The sequence below is a fragment of the Phaethon aethereus genome (genome assembly GCF_964289735.1).
Source record: "Phaethon aethereus genome assembly, chromosome: 5".
Lineage (NCBI taxonomy): Eukaryota > Metazoa > Chordata > Aves > Phaethontiformes > Phaethontidae > Phaethon > Phaethon aethereus.
In genome coordinates this window covers 62,867,982-62,893,255 of record NC_138579.1, presented here as the reverse complement: position 1 = coordinate 62,893,255, position 25,274 = coordinate 62,867,982, and the positions used below count along the sequence as shown (strand labels likewise).

The 25,274-nt window shown below is 44.3% G+C and overlaps 1 protein-coding gene across 1 annotated transcript in view; it reads left to right on the top strand.

Annotated features, from left to right (window-relative positions):
- KIAA1549L (KIAA1549 like) overlaps window positions 1–25,274 on the top strand; it is a gene marked incomplete at both ends in the record, with an annotated part of 141,459 nt that overhangs the window by 42,170 nt on the left and 74,015 nt on the right. The window contains 4 exons of the mRNA XM_082000306.1: window positions 17,592–17,939; window positions 20,772–21,386; window positions 22,814–22,926; window positions 24,808–25,027. Coding sequence (XP_081856432.1) covers window positions 17,592–17,939; window positions 20,772–21,386; window positions 22,814–22,926; window positions 24,808–25,027 — 1,296 coding nt within the window. The remainder of the gene's footprint in view (window positions 1–17,591; window positions 17,940–20,771; window positions 21,387–22,813; window positions 22,927–24,807; window positions 25,028–25,274) is intronic.

Here is a 25,274-nt window from a genome sequence, read left to right as displayed (position 1 = left end):
TGCCACACTCGAGTGAGTTGAGGCAGTCTAAAATAATTAGCAAAGCTTTCTCGTTTTATTGCTGTTCTATGCTGCCAGAAGCCTCCCCGGCGCTTTGCCCTTTCTTAGGACGATGGGTCTGTGTTGCCCGAGGTGCTCCACGCCCTGCGCACACCGCTGGGCGCTCAAGGGAGCGGCCCGTGCCATCACCTCGCTCCTTGTTGCTTTCCAGCTCTCGTCAGCTCAACCCTCGCCCGCAGATTCTGTATTTCAGTATTTCTTGCTTGGCCTTTAATCATGGCGAGGTGGTGGTTTCCTTGGGAGTCTGGCTGCTCTCTCCCTTTGGAATACCAGAAGGCTTCAGCCCCCTTGATAGTAACTGGGATTTGCAGCTATTCACCTGGGCTTTCTGAGGCTGGTGGGAGGATAAAAAAAACCCAACACCAAAAACCACTTTAAAAGTCCTTAGAAATACAATAAATCTTTGAGAATCCTTCAAATTGTGTTAATGTATTTATGTAGTTCAGAAGGTGGAGACCAAGCTACCATCTAAATCTTTAATGTTATGTACATGCATAGAATTTTAAATTACTGTTTAGTGACCTCATTGTAGAGGGACGGTGAGAAGTCCCACAGGAATGACATATTCTTAATTTTGGGTTCCTCCATTTATATTGTTATTTTCTTAGAAAGTAACATGTCTGTGTTCAGCAGAGATACTTCAGAAGAATAGCTGAAATGCACGCATTCGGGGTCTTAATTATGGGGCAGGAATTCCACATTTAGCTATCTTTGTTGAAACATCTTATCTTTCAAGCACTGAGCATCCCCAGGCTGCTGCGTAATTGGTGGAAGTTGCTAGGCATAAGCAGCTCGGGAAATGAAGTCACTCCTGTTTCGGTGACTGAGTCTGGAATTTAGTCCACCAAGTTTGTCAATGTTGTCCTAACTAACTAGATACTGCTGACTTGGCAGGCTTTGGACGGTGTTGGTTTGACATGTCGCACAACACCTCCTCTCCGTTCTCCAGGCTGGTCCCTACGTGTGTTGGAAATACAGAGGGGAGTCTGCCTGAGCACCGAATTCGGTAACGCTGTCGTATAAATCTTTCCTCTTCCCATGGAGAGGATAAGTGTCTTCATGGAGGATACTTGCACAGGACAGATCTCCACGTCTCTGCGCACCACATCCTTCCTAAGCCGCCAGGCTCCCAAGCCAACAGCTGCGGGTGAGCGCGGAGGTGGGATTTGCCCCGGCAGCCAAATGATTGACAGCAAAAGGGGGTTTGGGAAGCGCAAACTGGTGCCTCTGTGGGTCAGTGGTTGGTGGCAGGCAGGCTAGGGCGCCTGGCACGCGAGGCTGGGTTGGAAACCTTTCCAGAGAAGGTAAAGTGGGGAAATCAGCATGCCACAGGGAAGTAAAGTTTGGGTAACTGACTTAAAATGCTTATTTCTTACTAAAAAAATAAATAAATTGGTGCTCAGGTAGAGAAGATGCTCAATATTTTGGAGAGAAACTTTCTTGATTATGCTTTATGACTCACCTGGATGTTGAAGTGGTTGTTGTGTTTCTGTTTACCTAATCAATTGTATATATAAAATAAAACCTAGAAAGAAATATTGTCAGTTATCTACCTGGAAATGCAGTGATTTTTTTTTTTTTTTTTTTTTTTTTTTTTTTAAAGAAATGGCTTGTCTGCAAGCAAGCTGGCTTGTTGAATTGTGAGCTAGCCGGTAGCTAAGCAGCAGGTCATTTGCCAGAGGTCACTGATCACTGAGCACAGATTCCTCCTCTGCCTGTTCTTCTAAGGGAACAGTGTTATCCTCAGGTTATTTGTCTAAATGGTGTGCTTTTTTTTTTTTTTTTGGCATTATATCTTGTAAATAGGGAGCAATGTTATTCTCGGCATCGGTGCAAACCTTACCTGAGCATTTATTTGTCTTTGTTTAAAGAGACCACGTCTTCCTGAAGAAACCATAGGCCATCAAGGACTAATTTTGCTGGAGTCTGAGAAAAGTTGTAGTTAAATCACGGGTGACTGTTCCTCTAAAGCCCCACAGCAAACGCAGTTTGGCTGCAGGTCTGCTTGGAGGTTGAATCAGCCCAGCGCAGAATGCCTGAGCTCTCATGGAAGACTGAATATACTCATTTATTTTTAATCTTGGAGCCCTTCGCCACACTGAGGGGACCCACTGAATGATATTTGTTGCTTCCCAACTGTTTTCACTTTGCTCGTTACGGTATTTGCGAATAACTGAAATGAATAACCTCCAGGCACGTTGTGCGATACCAGGCGCGGTGCGATAGCATGACTAATGTGCATCTACAATTAAATAAAGTTCCTGAAGATTTTTGTCATATGATGGTGCCAAGAGATTTCAAAGACTTTGCTGTTGACAATTACAGTAATTGCACTGCATCCATCATGTTGTTCCTGGTACATTAGTTTTGCTGCGTTGGCCTGAGCAGAGGTGCAGTGCCGCCCATTTTAACCCGCTGTCTCTAGTCTACTCAACACGTCATCTACATACTGTATTTTTATCTGCTGAGTGTCAAATCGAAATCGAGGATTTTTTTGCCACCTAGATTACTTGCATATATATAGTCCATCTTGTTACTGATTCTTCATGTATCTTAGCATGTCATGGTCATACCTGGAGAATGAAGGTGATTAACACAATAACTTATGGGGAAAAAAAGCTATAGCCATCAACTTAATAAATAAAAATCAGTGTGTTTCTCGCTGGAATCCAGAACATGTAAGTTGCGTGTAGCAGTATCCATGTACTTCTTCCTATTGCTTTTACACCTGGCTTGACTGGATGTACCGCTGAGTGGTTTCTCAGATTTCTCATTTAGACTTTGTATTTCTCATTAGCCTCGAGTTCCTGGGAAAGCTGGTGGCCAAAAGAGAAAAACATAAAAATTAAAAAAAAAAGAAAAGTAAAAATAAGTAAAAAGGGTTGATGATTTCTGGGGTATTTTTATGAGGTTTCAAAAAATACTATAAATTTCCAAGAGCACGTCCTGCCAGTCGCTCACTGGGTTGCAGATTCAGTGAATTCCTGAAGCATGTCCAGTCGCGGTGGGCCTGATCCTTCCCTGCCCCGCTGCCCTCGCAGCCGTGTGCAGAGCGAGTGCAAAACGCTGTCGGATCGAAAGATAGGTATTTATTCTTATTTGCATTAAGGCTGATTCGTACAACTGTTGTGGAAAGGGTGGGCTTTAGAACAGGAGCCAGGATGCAATGCTAGCACTTTCAGTCCCCTCCTGTGACGAGATGGTATTAAGTGGCCTGGGTTTAAATGAGCTTTATGCTTTACAAAAATGCAAGTGAAAACAGTAGGTTGAGGTTGAGGGCAGTGGCGATTAGATTTACTATGCTTAGAACAGGTTGAAATGTATTCATGTAGTTAGTTAAAATAAAAAAAAAGTTGACTAAGAAAGCAGGCCATATTTCGACGGAAATAGTTCTTATAAACAAATTGAATTGACAGCTTGGAACAACTATTTTATTTCTTTTTTTCCCCCTGCGTGCAAAGCCTCACTCAGATGATAAGAAAATTATGTTTTCATGATAGAACACAAATAGGCACGCACAGGGAGACAGCTTAAACACATCCTGGCTCACCTTCTAATATAGGCTCCCTTTTTAATCCACTGCTATTCTATGGCATTGTTTCTTTTTCATGGGGATAAATGTGTATTATTATTCTTTTTAGCTTCAAGCTGAATTTTGTGCTGCCAACAAACAGTCTTACTTCATAGCAATGCAACCTCATTATGATAGTTGCAAACTGAGATGCTGTGATTGATGCTGTTAAGTCATGTAATATACTGCGTTCTGTTGTCGAAATTTATTTTTGTTATTGTCAACATTTTAATATGTCTAGGCAAAGTTTTAAATAATTGCTGCAATAAAAGAAGCTTTTGGATGAGAAACACGGTGCCTGGTGGTTTGCAGAAAGGGAATGTGACTGAAGCATATTTATTACTTTGAAATTACAATTTCTGAGATGACAAATCTTTGATTCACATAGAAAATTGTTATAATTTAGATTTTTAATTGGAATTCTGGATACATTCCTTATACTATTTTAAGTATCACCTGTTAATGAAAAAGCACTAGTCAGTGAAGAGTGAAATGAATTATTAGTCTTTATTTAAGAATCAAATCAGTTTTACTAAAACCATGAAAAAGAAATTAATGTGAAAGTCAACAAGACAAACCTTTAGACTGTGACCAGAATTTACAACCTCATTTCTGCCCTCTCCTGCAAATAAAGCATTTGCCTTTATTTTAATGTAATTCGAAGTGGCACCTGCCTTTGAGCCCAGACACCAAGGTAGTTGAGGGACTGCCTTGGGAGTGTCGTTCACCTTGTTGTGCTCTCCTTACAGTGGTGCAAAGCAGCATTTTGGGCGTTCCTTGGGGATGCGTTGCTGCCACTGAGGTCTGAACTGCCATTGGACGTAGTTAATCATGAAGCCAGAACTTGTCTTGAATTTTTTTCAAATATTTTTTTCTTCTCCAGCTGCTTTTCTTTTCTTTTTCAAGGTAGCCTGTTTGGCATCGTGCAAAAAAGATTATTTTTTTTTTTTCTCCTTGGCTAACTTTTGGCCAATGAAACCAATTCTGTATTACCTCTCTGTGCTGGCTAGCTTTTGCAGGTGATCCAAGCTCCTACCTGGGACTATTAGAACATTAGGAAGGGGTGGGAGAGCAGTCAGAGCCGCGGTAGCTGTAGCGAGAGCTGTCGGAGGGCAGGGTAGGTCCCACAGCTCCTGCTAGTGTTCCTCTCTGGGCTCGCAGGGAAGGACAGACCCTGGAGGAGAAGGTGCCAGAGCAGTACTGTTCGTTGAGAGAATTTTAAAAATGGCAAGGCGGAGGGAAAACCACGACGGCGCTTTACGGTAATGGTGTCCCGACTGATGAAAGGATAGAGCAGCAGTCTTTGAACGAAGATTGCTTTTCACAAGTGGGAGGTGTCACCTCTCTGGCCTGGTTTGTGTGCGTGGTTCCCGGTTTTCCTGGCATGGCCACCAGTAAATCTTGACAGCGAGGAAGAGCGTGTGTTGAAAAAGTACCTGGAAGTGGCATAAATCCGCCTTAAGGAATTTGCTGAAGTGCTCCTCCGATCTGTGCAATAAGCCGCTTGTCAGGAAGGTTACGGGGAGATGCTTTCACCCTGTGCTTCTGATCTGAGCTGGCGCAGAGCCTCGGATGGTTGGGATTTCTCTTTGGTAGCGTCAGGGACTTGGATCATTCCACTGGCATTTAGGCACCTGAACAACTCTTAATCGATAAAGAGGAATGAATGAGCGGCTGTGTGACCTGGCAGTTTTAGCAACTTCTTGCTTCATGCCTTTTCTCTTCATATGTATTTCTTTCCTTTTTTAAAGAAATACTCTGTATTCATTAATTTCCCCCAGTTATCCCTCTCTCATGTGATTTATCTCATTTCAATAGCAATACCAGTCTAGAGCAAGTTAATGAAAAACCTTCTTAAATGCTATATAGTGCATGTGTTTGACAGCGTAGTAGTAATGCTCCTAAAATCCTGGTTAGCCTGAGAGCTTTAAAATCCAGATACTCAGTTATACTTACATAAATGCAAAATGTTTGCATAGCGTACGTACAAAGCAAAAGCCTGTCTGAGTAGTGCATCGTCTTTCTCTTTTTGTTAGAAGTGACCACGCGTGTCTCTAAAGATTAATGGAGTGGTTGGGAAGGAATTAGGGTCTGGTTTGGTTAGAGGCTGTTTTTGGAAATAGCTGCCGGAAATTTTTAGAGAACAAAATCTCATGAAACTTTAGCAAAAAAGGGCAGCAATCAAGTGAAAAGAAGTATTGTGGCGGTACCCAAAGTGGGTCATGGAGCCAGGCTTTTTCTGGGTTTAGTTCTGAGTTAAATTAGAAGTTGGAAAGACGGATTTCAGTTGGGGATCCAAAGGGGAAGCATTTCCAGTTCCTTTCCCACCAGAGCCATTTGTACCATTCTGTAAGGTGCGATGTGACAGACCGTGTAAGTCCTATGAACTAAAGCACACCAGAAGACAGCCAAGCAAACCAAACTGCTACAGAGGAGAAAATATATCTTATTTATTTGGCTTGTTTTTAGATTTTCAGAGAGAGTATTTTAATAATTTTCTATCATGAGCCCCAAACCTTCCTGTAGGACACTGGAGATTTAAATTAGGAGGTCCACCAACTTGTGCAGTGCTGTTCAAGCACCATCTGGAAATAACAGCATCTTTTCTTTCTAATAATGCCCTTTGTTCCAGGCAGTGCGTCTTATTTTTGAGAAACCAGCTGCTCACTTTGGCAACCATTAACTATTTCCCGGTTTTACAATTAAAAGTGACTGCAGCTATTACTAAGATACGATTGTGCCTGTAGCAGTGTTCCTGCTTTTTTTGTATGATTTTTTTTTTTTTTTTTTTTTTTTTTAGGACTCCTGTCACTTTCACGGGGAAGATGTTGACTGATTACTTGGCAGAAAATGCCAATACCTTTATCTCAGGGAAAGGAATCAACTGCTTGTTACCGCATCACCGATTAGTACCGACACTTTCCACGTTTAGGCAGCCAATGCCGGAGCAGAGCTCCAGTCTGTAAGTACATCTGCCGGCTTTACCCCTGTGTTTAGGTCATTGTGAGCTTTGGGTTTGCTACACTTGATACCTGTACCAGTACGGTGATGCCTGTCAATTTAAATACTGAGCCCCTGTAGAATATATAATTTGCATCTGAACACATGGGAGAAGCGCAGGGGTACAGCCGGCAGAGGACTGAGCTTTCCCTCTGGGGGAAGAGGCTCCCGGAATGATGCAGAGGGGCCCATGGCTTCTGCGGGGAAATGGGTGAGGAGCAGCTACAGGCACCTGCGTCCTGGGGGTGGCCTGAGGGTGCGTCGCTCAGAGGGGAGCCTGGAGCTGGGCGGGGAGCGAAGGTGTTTCTCTGGCATTCTTGGCAACCAACCAGTCTGCCAATGTTCCCGTTTACTTCTTGGAGTCAGGAGCAGATGACATATTTCCATTTGTCTGACATTTTTTTTGGATTTTAATTCATGACTGAAAAGTTAGATTTGTCCGGGCAGTTATTTAACCTTTTTACCACCAAAGACTGGGCTCCCTCTTTGTGCTTTTAGCCTCTTGTACTGTGCCAATGGGGGTGGCTGACTTTTTTATTACTGACAGTAACGGTGTTCTGTCAGACAAGTATTTGCAGCGATTTCCAAGAGGTGAGAAAGTGAAATGAGGCGACGTATTGCTATAAACTTGAGCTATTGCCACTCTTATGCAATGAAGAAAAGAACCTGAAAATAAAGGCTAATGAGCTGTGCAAAGCTCAGTGAAAGTCACAGAAAATGGAAATAATTTTTAAACATTCATGATAGTTTCTAGCCTGAGCCAAGTCCTCATCTACTGTAGAGTAGACAAGGACCTTAAGAATTAATTACCTAGTTGATATGTGTAGTTCATTAAGATGTAATTTTAAGTTGTAACGTATATTGCACTTCATGTTGAATAGCCACTGCAATTAATAGCAAAGTTGCAGGTTGATTTGCTCTTTTGAAGAATTTAGTCACTGCTCCGTCATCCTGACTTGACCGCAGTCAGCTCTCTGATGGCTCCCTGGAAGCTGAAAGTTCCCTTCATAGCAAAGGGATTTCCCTCCTCTTGAGAGAGGGCCCTTGCCACATTTGTAAAAGGTAGTAATCAAAGGGCAATATTGAATGAAAAAAAAAATAAATGGATTTTTAAAGCCTTCTTAAAGGGGTTGCCTTTAAATTGATAATTTCTGAAAAGTCGGTACACAAGAAAGAGCAAATTAAGATGATGTGTATAAGGCTTTCTTCCTAGTTTCTGTCCTTTTCTTAAGTGGGGAGAGAGAGGATAAAAAAATGCAGAGCCTTAAAAAGCTGCTCTCTGTGCTGTCCCGTACCTTCAGTGCTGTCAAGGCTCCTCAGGAAAAGAATTTTTCTAGCCTAAGAAAAAACCATCCATTTTACGTGGTCTCTTTCTCAGCAAGAGCTTATGTTTGTAGTCTCACTCACTGATGTAAAGAGGAGTCCCCTCCAAAGAAGGATGTGCCACGTTTCAACTGAATATTTGTCTATTAGCTCATTTGTGGTAGTAGATCTTATACCTTCACTGATTTAAACCTTTGTGCATTCTGGGGCCAAGTAATAGACTTTACTTTTTGGGGATTCAGAAATTGCATTGTATACCAGGATGGATAAACGTGGTTATTTGGTGCAAATCTTGAAGAGAGAATAGAATTTGGACTTGGTTATTGTTTTGCTGCATTTTTTAAAAAAAGGTATGTTATTTGTTTTACTTCAAATGTCAAGTGGTCTTTTCAGACGCTCTCTTCAGTGCGACCAGAACTTTTTCTAATCTAAAAATCAATGAGAGATTGATTTTTTTTCTTAAACTTCTTTTTTTAAGGGCAGTGACTTTCATGCTTTGAAAGCATTATCAGTGGGGCAGTATTGAGCGCTGTGCAGACAGAGAAAGCAGGATGCTTCTGTGTGGGACCTGTATTTCTTTCCTGGTCTTCACCTCTTTATCCTTCATTACAGTCAGAGGTGACAGGCAGTGGAGAGAGCTGGAGAGTAGCAGAAGACTGTGGAAACCTCTGTCCTTGTGTCGATGCTGTGTGTGTGGCATCTCTGAGACTGTCTCTCTGCTTAGGATTAACTTCTCTCCTGGTTATCTTGCTGGGACGGACCCCAAAGAGGGTCTGCCTCTGTGTCCCCTGGGGCAGCCACGGGGGATGCCCAGGGCACAGCCTCCCTGCCTGTCCTTCATGTCTTGGCCTGAAACAGTCACTGGAAAACACAGAGAGCTCGTCCTCCCCCGGCCTTTGCGCTTCTGCGTGTTGCAGCCAGTAACTGTAAGTTCAAGGCTCTGAAACGGATGAAAAAAGTTGGAATGGAAAGAAGTTTTGGGGTTGTCCGCAGGTGGTGCCAGGCGTTCGGGCTGCGGGCTCTAGCTGCGGCCACGTCGGGTACCCGTTCACAGCTGACGCCGCTAGTACGCACACAGCTGCCGGGCAGAGCCGGTGCTGTGGTACTCAGCAATTCGTGGAGCTAATTTTCTTCTCTGAAACTGTTTCGGTCTCTAACCTGCGGTAACCCGCGCGCTCTCGGCTCCTAGGCTCGCTCGTTTGTGGCAGCGGCTGACGATGCTCGTGCCGCCAACCTGCTGGTTGCCCGCTCTTTGCTGGAGGCACCTGCAGCACCAGAGGAACACGCACCTGCACGATGGCATTTTGGTGCCTTAGGCTCCCGCTGAAGCCCCCATGCCAGTGTCCCCTCCGGCGGGGCAGCCACGTTTCGGGCACGGTGGCAGAAGCTGCTGCCACCGCGGCGGGTTGAGTGAGTGATGACCATCCTGGCTCCGGCAGAGCGTTGTTGAGAGGGTCTTCTCCACTCATGGGTTACGGCCTCAGGCTACATGCAAAAAAGATCCCCTTGAAGATGCATCTGGTTTGGTGAGCAGAAAGCTTTTTGGCTCAAGGGGACATTCACAATTACCCAACAAGCATGTCAAAATATATCGTATTACGTAATTTGGTGCACGGTTCAACCTTTTAAAAGCACTGTTGTTTCTTTAAAAAAGTTCTTTTTTTTTTTTTTTTTTTTGCTTTGTAGAATTATCTACACGGCTTTTACCAGGGATTCTCTTCCATCTCCTCTTGTATTTGACTTTTGCAGGGGGATTTTAAACTCTGAAATCTTTATTAAAGGAGTAACTTGTAGTTAAGAAAATGTGTTTTTATTGCATATAATGAGAAAGCTCTACTATTGCTGACTTGTAACTACTAGTGGAAAAACCAAGCTGAGTCCGCATTCCCTGTACTTTGCTGCCTAACTCTCAAAGAGTCCAAGCAGATCGGAGTTTGGCCCCAAAACTCTTCTCGTGCGCATTCAGAATTTGGCACCCTTACAGTCTGTCCTAGCTCCGGAAAGTAAAAAAACCACCACCACCAAAACAAAAAAGAAAAAGTCAGTCCTCTACAAATGTGATTTGCTTAAAAATCATGGGATTTTAAAATGTTTTAACTTTCTTTTATCCTGTGACCACAAGAATTCAGAATTTTCTTGTAAAGAATGAAAGCTGAAATACTAATAGAGGCTGTTTCATTTAAGGGATTTTTTTTGTTTGGTTGTTTGTTTGTTTGTTTGTTTTCACTAAAAAGCCCCTCAAATACTGTAAGACTCAAGGTAAAATCAAGAGAACTGGCAGCTTTGGTATTGCATGTTCCCAAATGACCTTGATTTTTTTTTTTTTTTGCTACATTGTTCATTAAATCATTTATTATGCTGATGCTAGCGGTGTCTATATAAACTTCCCTGAATAAACATAATTCCTTTACAAAAGTTTGTATAAACGTATGTTTACAAATAAATAGATAGGCAGTGTGCTAAAGCAGGCTCTCAGGCTCACAGTGTCACCGATCCTAAAAGGGTCGCTGAATAAGCAGTAAAAATCAACTCTAGATGTATTTATGTTATTCAGTCACTTAAATTGTCTGAATAATCTGATAAACTCAAGCAGAAACGGTAACAGGTAGAGTCTGCGGGAGCAAGGACAGTAGCCCCTACGGCACGTTCTGCTTCGTGTAGGAGGAGGTGCAATTATCCGGCAGCACCGCACGGCGACGGAGCCTTCCCTTGCCCGCTCTTCTCTCCCGCGTTTCCTAATGGCCTGGCTGAACATCTGCTCCGTGCGCGCCACGTGCGGGCGATGCGGCTGGAATTGCCGGTGGCAGAATCGTTGCCCAGACGGCAGGAGCGTGTTGTTTTACCCTGGCTAATCTACCGTCTCTTACGCTGCTCGTCGCCTCCGTCCCCGCGCGCTGGACGCGGCTCGAGCATCCCGGCAGAGCTGCCTGCGTGGCTGAGGAGAGGCGTTTCGCCCCAGGCAAGGCTGGCACTCGCTACGAGCCAGGCGGGTCTGCCGGCGCCCGGGGCGAAACGCAGGCTGGGCGCCGCGCTCCCAAGCCCCAGCCAGCTTACGCGTGGGCCGTGCGAGCAGCGAAGGCGGGGCGTGGCGAAAGCGGGCAAGAAGTACGTTTTAGTCACAGCCTTATAATTCGATTTCATAGCTAAAAGGTTGCCTGCCATGCCGAGCTTTGCCGCTGGCGCCTTTCCCTTGGCACCCAAAGGGTTTAATCCTCCGGGTCAGAGTGTTGGGTCTGGCAGGTCAACATCTAATTGGGGAAAAGTTACGCCTGAAACACCCGTGAGAATCAGCCCATTGAATTACTGTAACCTTCTCCCAGAATCTGCGTGAAGAAATTGAGGTTAAGGAGGCCACGGAACAGGATGGATTTTGCTGGTTTATCTACCTGCTCTTGAGAAAGTTGGTGCGATCCCAGGGAAGCCGTTTTCTCCACCTCGCCACCACACGTTCCCATGGCCGCCAAAAATGCGCGTATTTGCGCGCGCTCCCTTCCGGCGACCTGAGCGAGCCTGGTGAGCCCTCCGGGCAGGTTCCCCTGGGGGCTAACCCAAGCCCCACCGACCCATTTATAGATAGGCTTTTTGACGAGGATAGAAACCGCTTACAGGTTAAGCGTAATGCGAAAGGTGTGAAAACAAGCTGCAAACGTCTCTGTGGAACGGTGCCAAAGGCGAGATGTATAGGGTGCACAGGTTGTCATGTAATAATTTCATCGATGTTAGGCTGGAATAATGGATATTATAAAGGCATAATTAAGTTTTACCATTCTGCACAGTAAGAGTAAAATTTCAATATTGTACGTAGCTATTTTTATAAATGCTTTGCTGAATGTGTCTTTTATTGGTAGCATATTTCATATCCTCTGACCCGTGAAATCTGCATTCCTTGTGCCGTTTTTCTGATTGTAAATTCTTAAGAAATTAAAAAAAAACAATTTTAGGGAATTCTGAAGTGGCTCGCGTAAGATGCATGTTGATGCTAACATCATACTGTGTAGGCTCTGTATTCTTCAACAGAAGTAAATTGCATAACCCTGTGAGTCAGGTGGTGCCTTTTTCCACTGGTGTAACAGAGATTCTTTTAATGTTTATTTCCCTATCGTATCTCATATCAGTCAGATCTGACCTTTGATCATTCAGTGTCTCATGGTAAAACAATAATAAGCAGGAAACTTCATATTTGTGAGAAAGGAAAAAAAAAAAGGCATTTTTTCATATAGTAGTGGCATTGTTTTTAAGAGGTGATGCAGCCCTAGAATAGTGCTGTTACTGGGTAGACTGGAGTAAAGTGGCAAATGGTCTCTCTCAACAATACTTATCTTGTAAGTAGATGGTTATTTTATGTATGTTTGTAAGTAATTGTGTTTCTCACAGGCTGACTTTTTTTTTTTAAAGTTGTCTCTGGAATCGCTTTGCCTTAGGGATGATTGGTTTAGTCCAGATTGCTTGTATAATTTAATGTTTGGATTTCTGCTGTGCTTTAGATGGCTATAGTTACTCTTACGTAGATACTATTGTATTATTAAAATTTAGCCTTTACAATAGCTACGAGCAGTTGGCAATTATTTTTAGTAATTTTTTTATTGTCTCAAAAATTACTAATTAAAGCAAATTAGTTTGAAAATTGAAATCCAGTCTCCAATATAGCACTTCAAGACGTGGTTTAGTGGGTGTGGTGGTGGTGGGTTGACAGTTGGACTTGATGATCTTAGAGGTCTTTTCCAACCTTAATGATTCTATGATTCTATGAATATACTGAAGGTTATGAAAAGATATATACCTGATGTATAGTGGGAAGATGTCTTGGTCAGTCATACAGTAAAATTTCCAAATGTCCTCTTTATCAGTTTCACTCTTAAACGTTACTAATCCAGATGATCTGTGAGTAATGAAATGGAAGACAAGACAACAAAAACCTTCTCTGGTTGAAGATGCTGTTGAGTTGATCTTTCCTAATGGCTCACAAGTGGCAGAGCAGTATTTCTCTGCTGCTACGACAGTCAGGGAAGCTCTGGACAGTCATTGTTTCCTTTGGTAGAGTTATAGACTGTTATTCAGCTGAGTTTCTCAGACTTTTTTTAGCCTTTTTAGCAGTTTTAATCCTGACTGTTTATTTTTACATTCAGTTGGAGGGGATTTCATTTTGTGAGCATGTTAACAAACAGGTATGCATCTGTCCTGAGAGGAGCTCTGCTGTTAGGGTCCTACAGGCTTCTCCATGGCTGTTCCTCTTGCTGGTTGCCTGCAGGTGGGCAGGCGAAAAGGGTATGTGCATGCTCATTGTAGATCTTTGGCTTATTATGGCATAAAACAAAGAGGACCGTGGTTTCAAATATCAGCAGCACTGATAAGCAATTTAATCTCTTCATAATGCACTACTGTGGCTCTGCCTTGAGTACTGTGTTCGGTTTTGGGTGCCTCAGTATAAGGCGGACATCAGCCTATTAGAGTGTGTCCAGAGGAGGGCAACCAAGATGGTGAAGGGTCTCGAGGGAGACCTCAAGAGCTCTACAAGGAGCAGCTGAGGTCACTTTTGTTCAGCTTGGAGAAGAGAAGGCTGAGGGGAGACCTCATCACAGTCTACAACTTCCTCACAGGGGGCAGTGGAGGGGGAGGTGCTGATTTCTCTCTGGTGACCAGCAACAGGGCATGAGGAAATGGGATGAAGCCGCATCAGGAGAAGTTCAGACTGGAGATTAGGAAAGGTTCTTTGCTGAGAAGGTGGTTGGTCACTGGAACAGGCTCCCCAGTGAAGTGGTCATGGCACCAAGCCTGTCAGAGTTCAAGGAGTGTCTGGACAATGCTCTTAGTCTGTGGTTTAGTTTTAGGTAGTCCTGTGAGGACCAGGGATTTGGACTTGATGATTCTTATGGGTCCCTTCCAACTTGAAAATTTCTGATTCTATGAATTATAGGTCTTGTAGGCATGGCAAATAGACAGGCATTCTCATTAGCTGTTACTTTTTTCCAGGGGAGTTTTGCTTACCAGCTAGTTGTCTTACGAAAATAACCAAACCTGTGTGAAGAATAGCATGCAACTGTGGTGTCTCAGGAACAGGGGCAGAAGTTGGACAGTAAGTGAGTCTTCTTGCTCCAGAGGTGCATAATTCATTATCCTTTTTTTACTGTTGCACATTAACTAGATGTATGCATCACCTTCAACCTTTGGACAGGCACAGGGTGCCTATGCAAATGCACTATCCCTTTTACTTTATTGGGAGGGATGTGAGAGGAGATGTTGGTCTTTCTCCTGGTTGCCTCTGTGCTCTTTCTTGGTCCCTGTTACTCCTTTAGGTGTGCACAAAAGAGCTCAGGAATGATAAAGCCGTGATTTTCTCTAAACTGTATCAGTTTTTAACTTCTTGCTGTGGCATATTGGAGATGTTTCTCATTACTGCAAGCAGAAAGATCCCTAATCAATGATGGTTGTTGTAATGAGGTTACTACTAGATGGGTTTTAGGATTGTTGGAGGTGGTGGTTAGTCAATAGCCAGAAGTGTGAAAGAATAACAGGTAATCCCGAGACATGAGAAGGAGCTACTGGTATGTACAAGCAATGGCTCAGCACACAATGCAAGCAGGGTGGAGTTCTCATTGCAACTTTCATGTTGATTTGAATTGGTTGTCTTCACCTTTCATAGTGTGTTTTCAGCTGTTGGTAGATGTAGAGGTGAAATATTTTCCGATGTCTGCCCTTTTTCCATGATACAGCCTTGGTTTGCACAGTATTTGATGTGGATCTGTAGTTGTTGATATAATCCTACCAATTCTGAAGTAAAGAGTCCATATTTCAGCTTAAACTCCATGTTATCGGGAAGATAATTTTGCCTTTTGAATGCTGTATCCAGTTACTACTGGGATGCAGAATTTATGGCAGAGGTTTGAAATAGATACTGGTAGTCAGTATGTTTCTGTAAAAGTAGAATCAAAGAAAATTTGCTGCAGTGGAATGCCAGCATTGTATATTGGTTGCAGAATATTGTATTTTTTTTTTTAAACCTTCAGTAACTCAAGAGTTTTACTTCATTAATGGACATAAACAGAAAAATTGCCAGTTGGTATGTAATGGAAGAAACAGGGACTGAAGGACTAGAATTAAGCAGTGGTTAGAGGACATTTTTATTCAGTGTTTTATCTTCTTTGCATTATTTGAGCTTTCCTTTACTACTTGTCAAAATGTGGTAACATCAATTCAATGCTTTTTTCAGGTTTATATTGTCTCTCTGTTCGTAATCGTTCTCATTAACCCAAAGTGTGAAGAAATATATGAGGAACTGCGCGGACTGTGTACGGATTGATGTTGACAGATTTTGCTATTTTAGAAAGCAAGAAAACATTGACTTGTTTAATTCTCCTTTAGGACTCACATTTGCTCAGTGCTAGAAGAAATCCCACGTGAAGGCTTTGCATTCACTTTTCAGTATGGCCTTTTCAGTTCAGAGGTGAAACAAGACAGTTTGAGATGTAACGGGTCAGGTAATGATGACTTCATCAGCTGAGATGACCTCACAGAAATTTAAGCTGCAGGTTGCCTAAGGCCTGATCGTGCAAAGCACATCATCTAGTTCTTAATTTCAAGCGTGTGTTTGAATCCATGCGAGCTGAGCAAAATATATGTCATCTTTCCTACCTGCTGTTAAAAAGCTGCCTGACAGTAACAGGGAAGGAAAAGCCACCAAAACAACGTCTAAATCACAGTGTGCCTCCCAACATATGGTGGAGCATGTAGAATATCAGAAATGGGGCCACACCGGTCATTTAGGTCTCCGGTCCCCCAATGACACATCAGCAGGCACGGCGCAAATACAGAAGTGTTAGTTTTGTGCTGGTGGGTCAGGTTCCCTGGTGGACTCTGCAGCCTCCTGTCCAGCCTGCTGATCTTCTGATGTAGCTTCATAAAGGATGACTGGGCTTCCTGTTAGCCGCTTATGTCTCGTTGCTGTAGGTAGCCCTGCGTCTGCTTACCTTTACTTTTCTCCAAAATGCTAGTGTGCGAGTTCGCCTCTGTTAAGCGAAAGGTCTCGGCGCTTTTTTCATTGGTAGGAGGGCAGAGCTCTGTTCTGTTACCCACCCTGGAGCTGCTCCCTAAAACAAATTGCTTCTGGATTCTATATTCATTCTTGCATTTCAGTGGAGAAAAGATAATAATGGCCGTTCTTCACCGTGGCTTAATAAAGTTCTTAAATATGGGGATAAAAGGGAAGATCTGTGGTTTGTTTGGTTGGGGGTTTTTGTGCTTTTTTTCTTTTTTGTTTCTTTTTGGAGGTTTTTTTTTTTTTTAATAGAGTGACAATGCCATGCTGAACATAATTCCAGCACGTTCCTGTTGAATGCACACAGGAGCCTGAAGGAGCTAATCTAATCATCTACTTTGGCCTGCGCATATGGATGACGGGCGGTGTAGCGCAAGGGCATCACAAGAAAGAAACTTAGCTTTAAATAGGTGCAGTGTGACCCATTTTCCTCTCTTGTGCTGCATGGTGTTCTGCTGCCGGCTCCTGGTTTTGTGGGCTGATCCTGTTTGGTGCTGTTTGCTCTGTCCCTTGGGTTCATTGGTGGCTGTAACTAATGTCCAGCCCATTTTATAACCATGTATCTCAAGGTCTGCCCCTGCCTACTCTTCCACGCCGTTACGCTGGAGTTATTCCGAGGGATGGAGTAGGTTGGTACCCTGTGTCTGATCCCGATGCGCTGCAGTTGGAGGGCAGGGACTAGCTCCGTGTTGTGCCTCTGTTTAGCTATGCAAGGGGACACAGCCTGGCGTGGTAGCAAGTGCCAATACTGAGTTTTGATCTATTATCTTGGCAGGGGGAGGGGGAAAAAACCCTTAAATTTTACTCTTGAGTGAATCTTAGTCTTTAAATTAGGAAGAACATGAGATTTCCCATGGTACGACTTTAGGATAACTGTAATCATTTTAAGAAAACAAAGCCTAGGAACATTATGGTGTTGAATGTAGAGTAAACTGGTGTTTGAAATGATGCGTTGTACATCTGCACATATCAAAAGAGGTGTTTAATTTCCTAATTTGTTTTGGATCTTGCCCCCCTTTCCTCATGATCATCCCTGTTTTATTTTCTTTCTTTTGTGTCTATAATTGCATGCATTATTAGAACTGGCAAGATGAGCACCTCCAGATGCATCCTACAGGAACCCAGCCAATGCTGACTCTATTCCCATGTCAGACTGCATGCCAAGTCAGCGAAGCTTGGTTGTCAAAATCTATACCCTTTTTATACTGCTGCTAAACCCATTTTCTCACGTAATATTTTGACACAGGGTGACTGATAACCTCGAGAATTGTCCCAAGTTTAAGAAGGTGTCTTTTAGTATGTTAAACCATCCCAGTTAAAAGCAGTATTTTGAAACGGTATGGTCTAGGAACCTTTCCTTATTCCTCTGTCAGATGAAATGACTTGAGGGGTTTATAATCTGTCACGTTGTACCTTTCACTGGTTTTTGTGGTGGTGGTGGTTGTTTTTTTTACTTTCTCTGAATTTTTATACCCTTTGAATAAAAAAACCTGTTTGCTAATTTTACTAAACATAATGCATTTTGTGTTGTGATTTGTTGCAACAAGACAACAACTCCTCCTCCTTTTGGGGAAGAATATACTCATTTTACTTATTATTTCACAGGTATTGGGCAACAGCATATCAACGTTGCTCCTTCTATAGGATCTTTTCCTAACTGGAGATCTATACTATCACCAACACGGCCTTCCACAGAAACTAAGACTTCCTCAGTAGCTGATATTTCTATGGGACAGACTTTGGAGAATGCAAACTTGCTTCAGATGATAAAAACAACACTGACTGGCACACGTACCAGGACTTCGGATCAAACTCATCTGTCTCCCACCCTTTATCAAGGCAGTGGAAACAGTGCATCCCAGGAACCCGCTGAAGTTTCAGCTGAGTCGCCTCTGAGGTCATCGTCTCAAGATGCAGATGACACAGCTGCTGTATCAGGTTTGCCTCAGCTTGGTATGTTTGCTACATTGTCCACTACACCATCAGTGACACACTCGAGCACAGCTGTGCCATTTCAGCTAATGCCATTAGAAACACCCTCCATTTCAAAAGAAAGCACATCAGGATCAGACATGCTTGCTGCTGTTCCATCACCATCATTCTCCTCATTGGTAATTCAGTCACCTCATACCATTAACTTTTCTAAACCAGCTACACTGCCCATCAAAGTGTCTTTGTCTGCAGATCCTGGAAGTTTTTTCAACACAGGTTCAGCCAGCTCGCAGGTTAGTGGAAGCAGAAATAGTCCTGTAAGCATGGTCTCTGTAGTACATTCCAGTATGGCGAACCACAGACAGGGTCCCAAGCTGTTCACGGGTGCCACGCCTTTCAACCTCTTTGGATCAACAACAGTGCATTTCACAGAAATAGTAGGAAAAGGTCCTTCAGAAAGGACCTCTTTTTTGTCTGTATACTCTGATATTCCTGTGCCAAAAACATACCAGTCTTCCCTGCCAGTAACTTCCAGAAGCCTGTCACAGTTTCCTACTGGCAGTATGTATAATGTATCTTCTACTGGAGTAAAACCAAACAGTCAGACATTTAAGGCAGCATGGACTGGCAGAAGTAGTGATACCAGTCCTCTGTCATCACCAGTTTTTCAGGATAAAGCAGAGGTTCCTACGTCAGTCTTCCGTGCTATGGCTACCCCACATCTAATACCACAAATGAGTCCTCCTCAGTCTTCCACAGCACTGTCTAATTGCACTGCAGGCTCTGCCAGCACACCTCTCACGTCGTCAGCTTCCGAGAGCCTGCCTGAGGTCTCCAGCTCAACAGAGAGCACGTCTTCCCTTTCACTGCCAAAACCACTTATTCCAGATGCAGAGCACGCTCGCAATGCAGTGCTGCCAGTACGGGCATTGAGAAGCGAAACAGATTTTCTCTTTAGAAATGCGACACGCTCCTCTTCAACAAGCACAAGGTCTCCCATGCTAACCGAGGCAAACGACACCTTTACTGGGACGGCACGCACAAACAGCCCCAGAGCAGCAGCAGCCGATGACTATACTTTGCAAATCCCTTTGGCTGTTTTCTCACGGCGCGCGGTGGTGGCTCTGGATCAGACTTTTGCAGAAGACCTCACTAATGGAGCTTACCAGGCAGACGGTGTGCGATTGCCAGCTGCTTCTGCACGTACTTTCCCAGCTTCTGATGGCTTTCCTGTGGCAAGAACAGCTCAGCAGCCTTTCACAAGAGGGGTGACAGCAAAGATGTCCGTGAACTTTAATGCTAATAGTGTTCTGCCCTGTGGATCTCAGCTTTCCAAAGTTTCTCCAGATATCCAAACCAGGGAACCGCCCAAAGGATCAAAGGTACTAGGCACTGTTTTGGAAATAGCCATTACTAGTCCTGACCTAGCTACAGTGCCGCTAATTACTTCCACTACAGGCTTTTCAAAACCTGAACCTGCTGTCACAAACACATCTGCTACTATTATCTTTGTGATTGCACATCCTCCACCTGGAGGTGCAGGAAGTCCAGATGTAACTGCAAATGAAGACAGAAATATGAGAGTACCCACTGTTGTGATCCCCCCATGCAGAATATTCATCTCCAAGAGCTTTAACTCATTTTACCTCTGATCAGACTTCACATTCAGTTGATAGAAAGCCACTCGCCTCTGTCATGCCTCCAACGTGGGGTACGCTGCCATCACTCATTTCCATTACAACGGTGATGGACAGCCACTGCTCTGGCTTTTCTGGGATTTTGCATACGGACTCTGAAAGCAATTTATACCCTGTGAGCTCTCCTGAAGTCCCAACTTTGGCTTCTACGTGGACCAGTAGAGCACTGCGGTCTTCAGCTGGCATTGCTATTCCTTCAGTAAGAACTTCAGTCAAAACAGCAATAAGAGAAGTTCCTCCGAGTACTTCTCTGTTGGAAACTGAGTATCATGCACCATAGTCAGTAGTGTCAAGTCTGCCAAAGAAAATAAATAGAAATAAGCAGCCACTCTTCTCCATCCTTTCAGCAAACTACACATATGCAAACTCTGGTCAAAATGTTTCAGATTCACCCTTTGCTGGAACGAAGTTGAATAGTTTTCCAGAATCTGATGCAGATGCATTTGCACTGAAAACATCTCCTGTTCAGTATTCATCCCTTGCTACCACTTTGACAGTGCTGGACCCCCTGCAAAAAAAGCGTGGAAGCACAGCTGAAAACGTTGGTAATTTCTTTACTGTTGGAGACATTATTACCAGTATTGACGATGAAGCACCTCTCTCTTTATATGTGCCTTCTGCTCTATAGGTGCTTTCCCTAGCTCTCTAGAATCGCAAACAATTGATGCTGGAAAAATTACTTTACCGACAAACACCTTAGGCACAACACCAACGTTGGCTTTTCAGCTCACTGACAACTTGACTCAGCCAGCCAGCTATGAAAACAGTGCCATACCAAGCATTCTGCCAACCAAGTCCCCCTTTCCAGTAACCAAACCTTCTAGCTCCACTCTCTTGCGTAGTTTTATTACAGAAGAAGACATCGGTTCTGGCAATTTGCCAGGATTTGCAGATGACCAGTTAGAGTCCCCTGGTTATTTGGTTACAGCTGACAAAAATCCAGCTACATTTAGTGTGGAGGAGTGGGACAGAAGTGCTACAAGACATAGTCTAGTTCCCAGTAATACATCTAATCAAGCTTCCAAGGGCATCCCATTGCAAACCCCCACCACCAGTGCCCTGCAGTCAGTCATCATAACTTCTGTCCATGCATCACCAACACCACTAACTTCTCCTTTTTTGTCAACAACCAACTTTACCCATTCTGTCATTACAGTGTTATCTGGAGTATCTGCTGGTGCAATCCCTACAGTAGGAACTTCAGAAGCAAAACCACTAACAAGAAAATCATCTCCAGCTTCACCAGTGCCAGCTTCTTCCTTCTTTTCTCTAGGCACTGAAAACACACCTTTGCCATCTGTGATGGCTTTAAGCACACCAATACTGACACTAACAAAAAATAACACTGCCACAAAATTGACATCGGATCTAAGCTCAGTAGGAGCACATCCAGATTTTCCTTTTGCAACGAGAAACACAACTGCATCACCTGTGGACATGACAGCTATGCTTATAACCCCTAAAAGCAGCACGGTCACACCTTCCACACTTGCACCCACAGCACATGTACCAAGGCAGATAGAAACAACAGTATCTGACACCCAGAAGTTCCCAAGCTCAGAAATGACCAAAACGTCAACCCCATATCCACTGACAATTACAGCAGCTTTGACATCTATTACAGCGTCAGCGAAAACAACTAGGCTTCCCCCTACTCCAGTGGAAAACACCTCTGCTCCGTCCGAAACCACAGCAGCAGCCGCTTTCGCTAACATGACCGCAGCTCCTCCTCTGGATTGCCGGCTCTCCAGGAACCTTTTGGTTAAAACAGGTACGTGGGGCCACTGAATTTGCTGGAAGGACCCCGCTCGTATATGAGCGGCAACTGGTGATGAGTGGGAAATAACTACACTCAATGTCGAAGAATGTAGGGGTGTTGGGGTAAATCTGGGGATGAGGCTGCTGCACTGACAAACCAGACAGATAAAAGCAGGGTTGCCAGATAGGGGTGGCATTAGCTTTATTTGTAGCTCAGATTTTACACTGCATGTGTCAAATGAAGTAAGGAGTTCAGGTGCTCTGAAGTGTAGCTGGTCACTGCAGGGATCTAGCAGAACCAGCTGTGTGAAGGGACAACCCCATATGACGTGGTGGTTTGGTCTCTGTTTTGCAGTAAGGATCCTGTGTCACTGAAGATGACGGTGTGGTGTCCTGCCTCAGTCTCTGGCCCTGTTTACATATGAATACCTAATTCTGTTCTTATATGGAAACCTAATTCTATCATTAAAGATTCATTTGAGAATAATGTTTACTATTTAGAGTTGTACACCTCAAAATGGGATTTTGAGCTTTCTATGTGAGTAGTACCACTTCTTCTGACTCCAGCTGGTTTCTCACAGACAGATTTTCCTTAGCTGTAAAAAACCTAAACTAAAGGGGTCTGGAGAGGTCCCTTGCCCAGGCTTCCTATGGGCTCCTTACAGTAGCACAGTGCAGCACCAGAAGACCTGTCTATCTTGGAGGTCTCAGCAAAGAAGAATAGCTACATAAAAGGGTTTATGACCTTGAATAGACATGAATGATACTGGGGACAATGAAGTAAGCAGCTTTTGGACCTAATGTGTGTTTAGTAGCTGCTAAGTATCTTCATCAGTAGTATGATGAGTACAACAACTATTTCTAAAGATAGCTGTAGCTTGTATACAGTATATGACTGAAAGTACTTAAGTGCAGCTGTAAAACTCTTTCTGCACATTGTAAGAGAAAAAGAAAAAAGCCGGTGATAATGTTAATAAAGAAAGTGTGCAGACGTTTCCGAAGTAGAAAACAGTTGTAGCAGTGGAGTAACGTGTGTGTTTGTTCATTTAACTCTGACCGTGGAGGTATGGCGCACAGGTCCTTCACACGGGCCTGCCTGTGTTGCACCAGCTCAGTCCCCTGGGAATGCTGCATCAGTCTGTCTGCAGGCAATCGAGCGGCATCATACCTCGCTCAGAAAGGCAACGTGGCTTCTTGTTTTTGCTAAAGAAATTGCATTTGTTAGACCTCACTCTGGAAACCACGGGCTGTTGCCATGGGTTGAACAGGGAACTCGGGGATGCTGCTGAGTCCCTGTGTTTCTTGCTCCCGTTGGAGCTGCTGCAAATGCTACCTGCTTTGATGACCTCCACCCAGCTAGCATGACATAAAACCATTTAAAAAAGCAAACATTAGCATGGTGACGTCTCAAACCAACATGTAGCTTCTGTTGTTCTACAGTTCTGTTGATGAACACAAGGAGGATGCTGATCAGCAGTCCCTTCAAGGAGAGTGTGAGAAAAGGACTTAACCAAGTGCTGAGGCAAGCTTTCAACCAAAATGTCAGCACTCAGGTAAGCATGCTTGGCTTGCCTGCATGATCTCACTGAAACAGCTCTCCCAACAAGAGAAGCTTAGCTGGCTGAAGCTCCAGTGGTGTCTCTGGACACAAGAAGCCTCTCGGAGGGGAGCACCAAGCTTTTCCTATGGAAAGTAAGCATAGGTGGCACCCACGCTGGGCTCTAAAAATGCAAGGTCTGCTCCAAAGCTTTTGCCATTTTATTTGATGAAGTAGAAGGGAGAAATGCAACTTTTTTTTTGGCATGTTCCGGGAAACATGTTTCCTCCTCCCGCTGCAGCTCAGGGATGACTCCTGTTCGTGGTCAGCCAAGTGCTGCCGTGCTCAACCTGGGTCAATTGCCAGAGCAGGGCTGGTAAATGGGGTGCCACTGCTGTCAGTCTGCTCCCTGCTTTGGAAACCCAATACCAGACAAGTGCAGTTCCGCAGGGACGAAAATCCTGAGCAGGGAGAAAGCACATTTTATTGAAAATAAATGAGAGAGGTGTTCATCACTGGGCAGCTGAATTGCATGAACCTCTGCATTGCTGTGTGTACGAGCAGGCTTAGGTGGATCGCTGGGGTACTCTTCTCTCCACCACAGGTTCCTGTGTACTTAGGCAGGCGTTTGTGCTGAGTCCAACACCTTTAGGATTTATACTCGCCAAGCCACTGCGAAGGAAAAAAGTAATTTTGCTCAAAATAAGGGGCATCAGGCTGACTTTTAACCCCATGCTCCATTGCTGCAAATTTGAATGATGTTAGTTGGTTTGGGAATTGTATATACCTGAGTCTCAGCAGTGGCAATGAAAGCTGTCAGACTTATTCTCCCACCTTCTCGTAACCCTGAGAGAAGCTGCATTTTTCTGACAGAGGAAACCAGCTAAAACTTAGTGTGGAGGACCAGTTCCAAGGCTGAAACTTTTTGGAAAATACAGAGTTTTGAGGTAAAATTCAACTCATGTTTTGGCTCACAGTGTATTCGTTCTTGTGGTTTGTCATTTCTGCTCATATAGGTGATAGCTTAACCATCTGAGACAGTATAGGAAAAATAGTATGGAAGAGACAGTTGAGGTTGAAGAATCAAATATTGGAAACTTCTGTCTTTCAAAAATCTGTCTCCAAACCTGCAATGACAGACACATGCGCAAAGTCAGTGAACTTCATGTATGGAGTAGGGGCTGGGTGTTCCCTGGATTCTCTGTATTTTTACATTTATAAATAAAATGTCCCAGCATACATACATGAATGGAGGCCCAGCCTAAATCAGAGGTACAAGAGCTGTGGTAGCAATACTGCAGTGCTTCAGTCCGGGGCACATTTTGCATGGGCTGGCTCTAAAGCTCCCTGAGCAGTTCTGCTAATACTACGTCTGATATGACACTGGCTGAGGGAACTGATGTTGTTCAGTCTGGAGAAGAGGAGGCTGAGGGGAGACCTTACCGCTCTCTACAACTACCTGAAAGGGGGTTGTGGCGATGAGGGTGTTGGTCTCTTCTCCCCAGTAACAAGCGATAGGACGAGAGGAAATGGCCTCAAGTTGCGCCAGGGGAGGTTTAGATTGGATATTAGGAAAAATTTCTTTATGGAGAGAGTGGTCAAGCGTTGGAACAGGCTGCCCGGGGAGGTGGTGGAGTCACCATCTCTGGAAGTGTTCAAAAAATGTGTGGACGTGGCACTTCAGGACATGGTTTACGGGGCATGGTGGTGTTGGGTTGATGGTTGGACTTGATGATCTTGAAGGTCCTTTCCAACCTTAATGATTCCGTGAGTCTGTTTACAGGGGATTACAGGATAAAAACCCTGCAAGGGAGCCCTATTCAGGATGAGAAATCTCATAAAATAGTGGCTGAACTGCAAACAAAATTAAAAAAAGGTGTTTCCCTGTGCGTTTTAGGTTGAAATCCTGGAGCAATCCAGTAACGTAACAGTTGGTTACTACGTTACCCGGGGCAGGCTGGTTTTTACGCCAGCTGCTGTAATTGAAAGGCTTCTGGCCTACGGCGTTAGCAACGCCACAGCCGACATCAAGCAGCACGTGCCGCATCTCCAGGCCGTGGCGGCCCTGGCCTTGCCGTGGAAGCCCCTTCCCGCGTACCACTTCCAGCTGAAAACAGGTGAGCCAGGCCCTGCCCGCCCGTGCCCAGGGCTGTGTACGTGTTAACCCTTCAGGGCGCGGGGACAGTGTTCCTCCTCCCCTTTGCCGTCCTGCCTCGGTCCCGCTCTCCGGCGCCGCGGCGGGACGAGCTCTGCTTTGGTTTCACCTGCCGGCACCCCTGCCGCAAGCGGGGCAGCGGCGTGGACGTCGCGGTCCTGCGCGGTGCTCTGCCGTCGCCGCTGTTGGCGCTGCCGCGGAACGTAGTG